The 12192-nt window shown below is 42.2% G+C and overlaps 1 protein-coding gene and 1 long non-coding RNA gene across 3 annotated transcripts in view; one reads left to right on the top strand and one right to left on the bottom strand.

Annotated features, from left to right (window-relative positions):
* Positions 1 to 12053, bottom strand: part of LOC127908018 (uncharacterized) — a 13366-nt gene extending 1313 nt beyond the window's left edge. Inside the window, exon 1 of the long non-coding RNA XR_008065902.1 lies at positions 11995 to 12053. This is a non-coding gene — a long non-coding RNA (uncharacterized LOC127908018). The remainder of the gene's footprint in view (positions 1 to 11994) is intronic.
* Positions 1 to 12192, top strand: part of LOC118375456 (CD209 antigen-like protein C) — a 34180-nt gene that overhangs the window by 4060 nt on the left and 17928 nt on the right. Inside the window, exons 1-3 of one of the 2 annotated variants that reach the window (XM_052464975.1) lie at positions 9638 to 10048; positions 11652 to 11750; positions 11879 to 12082. In XM_052464975.1, coding sequence (XP_052320935.1) covers positions 9907 to 10048; positions 11652 to 11750; positions 11879 to 12082 — 445 coding nt within the window. In that variant the 5' untranslated portion in view covers positions 9638 to 9906. Of the gene's footprint in view, positions 1 to 9637; positions 10049 to 11651; positions 11751 to 11878; positions 12083 to 12192 lie in introns of those variants that run through there. The other variant, XM_052464974.1, reaches the window with a different exon arrangement.

The raw sequence follows: 12192 nt of genomic DNA, 5'->3' as shown, positions 1-12192 counted from the left end.
TCAAGAAGAGAGTCTGGATTGGTCTGACTGACAGAGAGACAGAGGAGACCTGGAAATGGGTGGATGGAACACCACTGACCACAGAGTAAGAGATGTTATGTCACGACAATGGGCTTCCTAGCCAGCGCCGCTCCATTTCTCATATGTCCATTTGTTTTGTCTTGTTCCATACACACCTGGTTTTCATTCCATAATCACACTGCATGTATTTAGTCCTCTGTTCCCCTCCATGTCTTTGTGTGTAATTGTTTATTGTTATGTGGATATTGTCAGGCGCCATACTTGTGTTATCCTCTGTTTTTTTGGCACGTTTATGTTTTTATGTGTTGTTCTTTTTGGACCGGAATTAAAGTGTGCCTGTTTACTACACTCTGATCTCCTGCACCTGACTTCGCCTCCGTATACACCCCTAACATGATAACTATTCTCGCAATAATGCTCCAATGAAAATGTTTCTATACGGGTTATTATCGTTGATTGTAGCAGTCAACAAAGATATATTTAGTTATGTTTATTATAATGTACATTATTTAGGATTGTAATGTTCTAACTGTGATATCTCACGGTTTTTAACCCTGTAGGTACTGGTATTAACTGTGATATCTGACTGTTTTTAATCCTGTAGGTACTGGTATTAACCATGATATCTGACTGTTTTTAACCCTTTAGGTACTGGTATTAACCATGATATCTGACTGTTTTTAACCCTGTAGGTACTGGTATCACCCACAGCCTGATAATGCAGGTTCTACTGGGGAGGACTGTGCTGAGATACACAAAGATCAGAGTCCTCTAAAGGCATGGAATGACTTGTCATGTGGCAGCGAACTGAACTGGATTTGTGAGAAAGTGGTTTAACATCACCATACTGTAACCCATTCATTCTCTCTCTCACTCACTCTCATTCTCACTCTCTCTCTCTCTCTCTCTCTCTCTCTCTCTCTCTCTCACTCTTTCTCTCTCTCACTCTTTATTTCTCTCTCTCTCACACTCACTTCCATTCTCTAGTGCATATCTTCCTGGTATGATCGTGTCCTGTCCATCGTCACAAATAGCAAGTGCCAGGCTACACACACTGGACAGCTCTCATAGAGAGATAGTGGTAGACTATGGAGATATGTGTCCACTGTTTATATCAATGAAGATGTTAGAGGAATACAGTGTGTTTTAGGGGACCAGTTTCACAAAAGAGCCCATCTATTTTAATGAATTTACTATATATTTGAACTACTTTTACTTACGCTTCACTATAATCTTAAAGAAAATAGTGTACTTTTATACCAAATATTTTCCATGACACCCATTACATTTTGAATGCTTAGCAGGACAGGAAAATTGTCAAATTCACACACTTATCAACAGAACATCCCTGGTCATCCATACTGCCTGTGATCTGGTGGACTCACTAAACTCACATGCTTCGTTTGTAAATTATGTCTGAGTGTTGGAGTCAGCCCTTGGCTATCCTTAAATAAAAATAAAACAATTCAATCGTGCCATCTGGTTTGCTTAATTTAGGAATTTTAAGTGATTTATAATTTTACTTTTGATAATTGTATCTTTAAAACTGAATATTTTTTAAACTTTTACTCAAGTAGTATTTTACTGGGGGACATTCACTTTTACTTGAGTCATTTTCTATAAAGGTCTCTTTTACTTTTACTCAAGTATGGCAATTGGGTACTTTTTCCACCACTGCTTCTTAGGTTAAATTATCAACTCATCTGCAAAGAGAGACCAGCTACAGACCAGCTACAACACCCTCACTAAAGAGAGAGACCATCTACAGACCAGTTACAACACATTGACAACAGAGAAAGACCAGCTACAGACCAGTAGCTGCTCTCCCATCCCTGCTGGAGGATATGAGCCCTAGGACCATGCCTCAGGACTACCTGGCCCGATGACTCCTGGTTGTCCCCAGTCCACCTGATGGTGCTGCTGCTCCACTTTGATATGTTCTGCCTGCGACTTATGGAACACTGACCTGTTCACAGGACTTGCTACCTTGTCCAGGACCTGCTGTTTTTAGACAAATCTGGCCTTTAATGGCCATGTACACTTATAATCTCCACCCAGCACAGACCGTTTCTAGGGAGTTTTTCCTAGCCAACGTGCTTCTACATCTGCATTGCTTGCTGTTTGGGGTTTTAGGCTGGGTTTTTATATAGCACTTTGTGATATCTATCAGGGATGAAGGTAAGACCCAGATGCAGGCCACATTGAATTAACAAAGGTTTAATAATCCAACACGGGCAGGCAATAGACAGGTCAAGGCAGGCAGGGGTCAGTAAACCAGAGGTGGGGCAACGGTACCGGATGGCAGGCAGGCTCAGGGTCTGGGTAGGCAGAGGTTAACAATCCAGAGGGTGGCAAAGGTACAGGTTGGCAGGCAGGCTCAGTGTCAGGGGCAGGCAGAATGGTCAGGCAGGTGGGCTCGGAGTCAGGACAGGTAAAGGTCAAAACCAGGAGGGCGAGAAAAAGGGAGACAAGAAAAAGCAGGATATGAGACACAAAACCACTGGTTGACTTGACAAACAGGACTAACTGGCAGCAGACAAACAGAAAACACAGCTAGAAATACACAGGGGATAAGGGGAAGACGGGCGACACCTGGAGGGGGGTAGATACAATCACAAAGACAGGTGAAACAGATCAGGGTGTGATTTATAAATACATTTGATTGATTGATGATTACAGACTAGCTACGATGCCCTGACTGAAGAGAGAAACCAGCAACAGCGAGACCAAGACAGGGTTCAGGAGATGTTTGCTATGTTTGGTAAGTGGTGGATATAAATATGGGCGGCCTGGACATTAGGCAGGTTTAGGCAGCCTCATAGAGAGGCAGATTGACGAAGGCAGCATTTTTCTAGCTAAATTGCACAAGACGCACCCTTCTAGCCTTTAGGTGGCCTTAAGTGAGATTTGGTTGCCCCATGGGCTGTGTGTACAACCTACAGTAAACAGCCTGGTCCATGGAGCACTGGGCTTTGGGTACAACCTACAGTGGTTCTTCCTTTAAAAGTTGCGAGCTTGTATCGCAGAATTAAGAGGTACCCAGCATCACGGCTTCATTGCTCCAGACTACCACAAGGGGGAGTTAGAGCGCTCATTATGCATTTGGGTCCCAAGGTTTTTATATGACCAATCATATCGAGTGGTTCCAATGATGTTGACGTGAGCCACCCTTGCCTTGTGGCGTTCTTCAACAAAGATGGCTGACAAAACATTACGGTGGATCCAGATGTAGTTTGTTATAGCGTCATAACGAGTCAGGCAAAACATTTACAATTGAGAGGAAAATGTTAGTTCATGTAGAGACAAACGTTTGTGCATATTATTTTGTCATAACGTTAATTCACGAAAATCGCTCTTTAGCAAGTTATCTGTCTAGCTAACATTAGCCAGCTATCTAGTGTTGAGATAATTAATTTATAATTTGTGTTGATTAATGTTTGAGGGACTCCTGAGATTACCAGAAAACCAGGCTGCCGTCTTGTGAAGCAGTGAATGTAAATAATCTAGCTAGCTAAAGCGATTCGATAATATATTAACCGGGACAGTTGGCTTTTCACTAGGACCGGGAGTAACAATGGCCGCCTTTGTCTTTTACGCACAAATCACTCTGAGAGCCACCACCTGACCGCCGTGCCTGGACTGGGCACAGGCGCAGAGCAAAGCTTGTCCCATGGAGCAGCACCAGCGCAGAGGAAGGCTCCGGTCTTGGAGCGGGACTGGATGCCGTACCTGGACTGGGCTTCGGCGGAGAGAAGGGCTCCTGCCCTGGAGCTGGAGGTTCCGGACCGTGGACCGTCTCAGGAGGTTCCGGACCGTGGACCGTATCAGGAGGTTCCGGACCCTGGACCGTCGCCGGAGGTTCCAGACTGGGAACTGTCGCCGGAAGCTCCGGACTGGGAACTGTCGCCGGAAGCTCCGGACTGGGAACTGTCGCCGGAAGCTCCGGACTGGGAACTGTCGCCGGAAGCTCCGGACTGGGAACTGTCGCCGGAAGCTCTGGACTGGGAACTGTCGCCGGAAGCTCTGGACTGGGGATCGTCGCAGGAAGCCTGGTGCGTGGGGACGGCACTGGTGGTACCGGACTGGTGACACGCACTGTAGTTCCATGGGCTGCTGCTGTGGATACAGCTATTCCTGAACTGCAAGCCACTTGGGATGAACGTAAGAGCCAGATACAAAGTTAAAAAGCTGCAGGAGAGCAAAACAGTAACTGCCTCAGGCACTGATTTTACAGCATCGACAAGAACCAAATTCAAACAATGTGCATTACAGTGCACATAAAATGAAATCTTGCACTGTTTTTAATTCAGGCAGACACACCAAAATGATTTCCGCTCATGACGGATGCACTGTCATAGCCTTGTCCCACAAGATTATTTCAGTAGTCCAGACCATGTTTTTCAAGGCAATCAATTATAATTTTTGTGAGCCCTGATGAATCTAAGCTTTCAGCTGACCGAAAGCGTAAAAAGCTTTCGTGGATGGCCCCGTTGTAATAGTACCTCACAACTAAAGACATTTGTTATTTTTTCTTTAACTCTTTGGTTTCATCTGCAATTACTCTAAACACTTGACTTTCTTTTACTTCTCTTATTAGTTCAATTTGAAACATCTCAGCAAAGCCCTCAAGAACTTCCTTCTGGATTTGGTGGCTTTTGTACTTAGCATTGCCACATGCATTCATCCTTTTCTCTATGAGAGGGTCATGCTTTGTTATTTCTTCTAAGATTGTCTAAAAATAACCCTTGTTGTGAGAGTCATCAGACTCTCGGTGACCTCTCTGTGCTATATTTTGAGTGGCAGTTAATAGGAGCACATCTGCAATTGTTTAAATGGAAGTACAGTTCCCCCTCCACTTTCTTTTTCCGGTCCTCATTTTTGACATCTAACATTGATGAGTTGCTGTCCAATAGCCCTTTTATGCTGATTCCAAGCATACATAGCATTGATATGATGCTCTGCCTTTGAATGGAGCTTAAACCCAGAATCTTTAAACAGAGCCTATTTCCAGTTACAAAAACCTGACTGTGATGTGAAGGCAGATTCAGAAGTGTTAGGCAGAGAAAAACGCCTACAGACAAAACATTAAGTTGAATATTGACTTACAGATAATTCAAGCCATAAATTGTCCTTATACCAGGAACTGTTGAAAGCACGTTTCCTAGTACCATGCTGCATTCTGGGAAATGTTTTCAAACATGGCTGTATAGGACCCTCTTCTCTGGATCTTGAAATGTCTGAAATACACGTTAAATAATGTCATATCTCTATGGAAATGTATAATTAAGGGATCCACAATATTAGATACTAACAGCTGCTAACTAAAATGTGTAGTTTAAAGTATAGGCCTAGCCTACCATTGGGTCCTTTTGGAACAGCATATTTACATTTACATTTAAGTCATTTAGCAGACGCTCTTATCCAGAGCGACTTACAAATTGGTGGTGCTTGATGCAGTAGGGAGGATCTCCATGACATCTCCTGGCAGCTCTGGCTCACTGTCTTGCTCAGAGCCAGAGGTCTTTATGTCATCCCTTGATACATCTATTACGTTAAAATAACACAAGAACCATTAGTGTAAAATCACAATAAAATGCCACAGCCATCAAAACTAGAACACACATTAATCAACAACCAACATTTTGAAGTGAGGCTTAATCTGACAAAATCATTATTACAAGCTGAAGCTAAACTTAAATTCTGAACTGGGCATGGGACTGACTGCCTGATAGATGCTCTGACCCGGTGGTGGTAGACTGGGTCTTTGTGAAGTCTGACCACACTGACTCTGACTAGCCTCAGGTAGGGAGCTGCTCTGGGGTCCGGTGGTGATGCAATGGCTGGGGTCTGTTTGCACCTGATCTGCCTGTTTGTGCTTCTTTAAAAAGAAGTCTGATATCTCTCCCTTTCTTTTCATGTTTAATTGACCCTATGCAAAAATAAGACTCTATGGTTACATCTAAGCATCCGATTACCCACATTTCAGTCCAATCTCAATCTTAATTACACATCCCCATTGTCATAACTGTACCTTAAAATCAACTACCAGCCTAAGTTACTAGTTAGATCATGGCTAGCCCTACTCTGCAGTAATTAACATTTACATTTACATTTAAGTCATTTAGCAGACGCTCTTATCCAGAGCGACTTACAAATTGGTGCATTCACCTTATGACATCCAGTGGAACAGTCACTTTACAATAGTGCATCTAAATCTTAAAAAGGGGGTGAGAAGGATTACTTATCCTATCCTAGGTATTCCTTAAAGAGGTGGGGTTTCAGGTGTCTCCGGAAGGTGGTGATTGACTCCGCTGTCCTGGCGTCGTGAGGGAGTTTGTTCCACCATTGGGGGGCCAGAGCAGCGAACAGTTTTGACTGGGCTGAGCGGGAACTGTACTTCCTCAGTGGTAGGGAGGCGAGCAGGCCAGAGGTGGATGAACGCAGTGCCCTTGTTTGGGTGTAAGGGCCTGATCAGAGCCTGGAGGTACTGAGGTGCCGTTCCCCTCACAGCTCCGTAGGCAAGCACCATGGTCTTGTAGCGGATGCGAGCTTAGCTAGCTATAATTTATAACTTTACGACAGCAAACAGCAAACAGGCTATCTACAAATTGTGCTAATCTTTTGAGCAACGTAAACAGATTGATAATAACAATTGTTCATTTTGAATTCAAGTATGAAAATCTAACTGAGTTAAAGGATTTCAAATTGCTGAATGTTAACTTGCTGAACACTGACAGCTGTAGCCTACTGGTTACCCCACATTAGCTAAACATTCATATACTGTAACTTACGACAATGCACTGTATATGTGTGTAGCACAGATGTAAAAATAATGTTAGGCTAAATTGGGAACCGATCTCTCTTATCTGATTAACTGTCTGTTATGGAGCCAAAGGTCTAACGTTAACTTACACAGCAACTCAACTTTCATAAAAGTTGTTCAAGAAACCTAAACCTGATGCTAAACCTTAAAACTGCTTTTGCCAATCGCCAAAAGAGCTCATGAAGCTGTGGAAATATTATATTTTCTTCTTCTGTATGTTCTTCTTATTCTTATGTATCTCGCAACCCACATCAACTTCTCTACGCTACGGATCCCTTTTACGGAATCATTTTCCTAAACAACCGTTGAATTGCAGGGCGCAAAATATTACTAAAAATATTTATAATCATGCAATCACAAATGAAATATACCAAAACACAGCTTATCTTGTTGTTAATCCACCTATTGTGTCAGATTTTGAAAATCTGCTTTACAGAGAAAGAAATCCAAGGTTTTGTGAGTGTATCAATCAATGCTAGAACAGCTAGCCCCAAATTAGCATGGTCACGAAAGTCAGAAAAGCAATCAAATGAATCGCTTACCTTTGATAATCTTCGGATGTTTGCACTCACGAGACTCCCAGTTACACAACAAATGTTATTTTTGTTCGATAAATGTTACTTGTATAACAAAAAAACGCCATTTGGGTTGCGCGTTATGTTCAGAAAACCAAAGCCTCGTTCCATTCGACGAAAATTCCAAAAAGTATCCGTAATGGTCGTAGAAACATGTCAAATGTTTTTTATAATCAATCCTCAGGTTGTTCTTAACAAACATAATCAATAATTTTTCTACCGGACCGTATACCTATTCAATAAGAGAGAAAAAGAAAATGGAGAGCTCCCCTCTCTCGTGCAGGAACTATTCAGAGGACACCTGACTACTTTTGAAAAATCTCGCTCATTTTTCAAAATAAAAGCCTGAAACTATGTCTAAAGCCTGGTCACAGCCTGAGGAAGCCATTGGAAAATGAATCTGGTTGATACCCCTTTAAATGTAAGAATGACTGGCCAGGAAACACAGATCATTTAAAAAAATCACTTCCGGGTTAGATTTTCTCAGGTTTTCGCCTGCAGAATCAGTTTTGTTATACTCACAGACAATATTTTGACAGTTTTGGAAACTTGAGTGTTTTCTATCCTAATCTGTAAATTATATGCATATTCTACTATCTGGACCTGAGAAATAGTCCATTTACCTTGGGAATGTTATAAAAAAAAATATCTGACCCCTAGCATCAAGAGGTTAATATTCTCTCTTCCTCTTCTTCGATTTGACAAGAGGTGAAATTAGATGTCAATCAGCATCAAACTGCCTGTAGCGAATGACATTTTGTGGACACATACAAGAGACTTTTATGTTTTTGTGTGTGTGTGTGTTACCTGTTTGCTGGTCTCCTGGTCCAGTATTAGGAGCAGATACCCCAGACACCCCTCTGGCTCTGCCCCTGTTACTGTAATAGATATTCATGATCATTTCCATCTCTTAGAGATATTGTGATTTATAGTGGTGTCAAAACAACAGTTAGTGTCAAAGTAACCTGTGGATAGACAGTAGATGTTATGACAGTTAACCTGTGGATAGACAGTAGATGTTATGACAGTTAACCTGTGGATAGACAGTAGATGTTATGACAGTTAACCTGTGGATAGACAGTAGATGTTATGACAGTTAACCTGTGGATAGACAGTAGATGTTATGACAGTTAACCTGTGGATAGACAGTAGATGTTATGACAGTTAACCTGTGGATAGACAGTAGATGTTATGACAGTTAACCTGTGGATAGACAGTAGATGATATGAGAGTTAACCTGTGTATAGACAGTAGATTTTATGACAGTTAACCTGTCTCTGCTAGTCAACATGATGTCTGCTGAAAGATTCCTTCATTACCAAGTCCCGCCCTCTCTCTCCTCCAACCCCACTAGTGACATTGTCCACATTCCAGATTGACTACATTGAAGTCGCCTGCCAGATCTCACAATGTCTGGATTGGTGTTTAACACATCAGTTAATAGCATCATGTTGTACAGTAATCTGATGCCCATTTGTTGATGCGTGCTACTCAACTGTAATTTAGTCTGCCTGGAACGAGACAGTTCTCTCCTCATTGTAGTTGATAGATTGAGCCGTACTGAGCTCTGACCTCACAGACACAGGAAACTACTAACCCTGCTACTGTTCTCCCTCCCATCTCACTCTGACAGCCACAATTTCCTCTTCTCTCTCTGGTTGGACAGCATACTTGTTACTCTTTGGCCTCAACTCTATTTCATAGCCATGTCTTAGTGTTACTTTTGTGTAAAACTACGTCTAATGATTCATTTGAAAGTCAACAATAGGTTTTTCTATATGTCCTGCAAGCATTTCTGAAAACCCGTTTTTGCTTAGTCATTATGCGGTATTGTGTGTACATTGATGAGGGGAAAAAAACTATGTAAACAATTTTAGAATAAAGCTGTAACGTAACAAAATGGGAAATAAGGGAAGGGTCTGAATACTTTCTGAATGCACTGTACAGTACATGGTATTTGGTGGCCAGTCTAACTCTGGGGGGAAGTTTCCCCTAGGTGTATGATCAGCAATCCCTCCCCGATCCTAACCTTAACCATTTGTGGTGGAAATGCAAAACTGACCCAAGATCAGCGTCTAGGGACATCTTCCCCTACACCACCAGTCACAGAGTGAGAGCCATAATGTGCTCTCCATTTGAAGGCTGGGTTGCTGTAAACTCAGTCAGGATATATGTAGTGCATATGTCAATTAGGATCCCAATTAATTTTAGCACATCCAGATTTGGGACCCTGTGAAATCACACATACATCGTATAGCATGATATAGAGCCATATCGTGTATTATATTATCAAACTAAGTCTGGTGCAAGTCACGCGGTGGCTTGCTGATTGTGTTGTGTTGAACTCACACTTTAGTTGACTGATAAAGAGTTTCACTACCTAAAGTCACACAGACGCAAGACAGTGCAGGGAGACGACACAGCTACAAACGTACATTAGAGTTGAGGTTAGAAGTAGAAGTTACTGTATTTGAGCACAATTTTAAGATGTCAGAAGGAGTCTATGAAAACACAGATGGATTTGAAGACAACAAATCTAATGCAATGAAGAACACAGACATCGATGGCCAATTATATGGTAACGTAAGAGCCTTCAAACCCCGTCCAAGAGATGGAGTTGTTGCTTCAGGTAAGATCGCATGAACACACACACACACACACACACACACACACACACACACACACACACACACACACACACACACACACACACACACACACACACACACACACACACACACACACACACACACACACACACACACACACACACACACACACACACACACACACACACACACACACACACACACAATATATTAAACAGGTGAGCTTATCCTGTAGTACTCTAGCTTTATTTGTCCTAATCCTGGATGATACAGTAAAACACATTACCAAAGATCTTTAATCATGTGTGATTCAGTACATGTTCAGTGGTGGAAGAGACCCTCTGGAGTTGCTGCAGTGTGTCTGGGGCTGCTGTGTGTTTTCCTAATAATCTTTGAAAGTCAGTCTGTTGTCAAATTACATATAAGAACAATATCAAATGCTCATATTTGATTGTTGTACCTCCATATGGGTCCCAAAAGAAGGAAGTGAAGTGGACCGTTTCTGTCATTCAACCAGCTGTCACTCAAAATCTCCTTCGGGTTCATTAAGAGAGAGGGAGGCAGGTTGTCTAGCGGTTAAGATTGATTGGCTAGTAACCGAAGGGTGCTGCATCGAAATCCCGAGCCGGCTACGTGAAAATCTGTTGACGTGCCCTCGAGCAAGGCACTTAACCCTAATTGGTCATGTAAGTCGCTTTGTATAAGAGCTTCTGCTAAATTACTAAACTGTAAATGTAGAGGAGAGACATGGTGGTTACTGTTGTCATCTCATCCTCACTGGTTAAAACTACCCACCCTCAATATCCACTTGAATCAGTTTGTAGTGTCACATCTATTGTCTGGACATTATAATGACCCATGTTTGTAGTCCTGGACCTCCTGAACATGTTGATGTATATTTGGGAGTAAACAGAGGGTCCAAATCAGCAGAAAGGTGAAAGGAAGGAGGAGTTCTGGAAACTCCCTGAATTATCTTGGGACTGTTACATATGATATTTAATATATGTTAACAGCTAGTCTTTGTTCTCCACTTCCCCTCTATGATCTATATCTTCCTGGTATGACAGTGTCCTGTCTATCATCACAAATAGCAAGTCCCGTTCCCTGGACAGGAGGACTGTGTTGAGATACACTCTGGACAACTACTGTGTCATTATGTTGATACTTCCCTATAGTTAACACCTACATCAGTCACACAGACAGAGACACACAGATGACTCAGAGACAATGATATCAGTAGAAGCAGAGACTTAACGTGTAGAGGTCTTGCAGTTGACGTACGACACCTCCTGGTGGCCATGTTGGAAGACCACCACATTCATCCTAGAAGCAGAGACTTAATGTATAGTTGACCTACATAGAAAGAAAGACCCAGGTATTGTTAACATGTCAAAGGGCATCTATGCTGAGCCAGATATGAACAAGAAGGTCAAGTTTAACAGAGGTGAGATGGAGGAGAGGATTGTTAATATATCTACGTCCCTGAGAGACGGTGAGACCAGCACCAAGAGAGAAGAGACAGCAGACACTGCTCCTAATAATGGACCAGTAGACCAGCACTCAGGTAACACACACACACAGACACACACACAAAACATAACAGTCTCTTGTATGTGTCCACAGAGCCTGAGAGCTCAGGGAAGAGACTCTTCCTAGTTGCTGCAGTGTTTCTGGGGCTGCTGTGTGTCCTACTGGCTGGGATCATAGGCCTGTCTGTCTACTGTGAGTTTAGGTCCAAGTTCATTGCTTATCACCTAGTTATAGGAGGTGCAGGTTACTATGCCTAATTACCTGGTGTTTTACCTAATAAAATAAATACCTAAACATAAATACCTGTTTATACTTTGTAGATAATAGAGCCATCAACGATTCTGAGGATAAAAGGAACAACTTGTTTCAGAGTTTCTCCCTTTATAAAATCAACGCAACTGAAGAGAGAGACCAGCTACAGACCAGATACAACAACCTGACTGAAGAGAGAGACCAGCTACAGACCAGATACAACAACCTGACTGAAGAGAAAGGCCATATTCAGGCAAAGCTTTTTGTGATAGGTGAGATATAAGCCGTGATAAATTAGAAGTAGATCAACAGTAATAATATATCAATGGGTTTATGAGTTTAAAGATACTGGCTAAGTTTCTCAATGTTTTCACATTTGCTC

The sequence above is a fragment of the Oncorhynchus keta genome, chromosome 16 (genome assembly GCF_023373465.1).
Source record: "Oncorhynchus keta strain PuntledgeMale-10-30-2019 chromosome 16, Oket_V2, whole genome shotgun sequence".
Lineage (NCBI taxonomy): Eukaryota > Metazoa > Chordata > Actinopteri > Salmoniformes > Salmonidae > Oncorhynchus > Oncorhynchus keta.
Note: the sequence above shows the minus strand (reverse complement) of the source record. Positions and strands in the feature narration are given on the sequence as shown.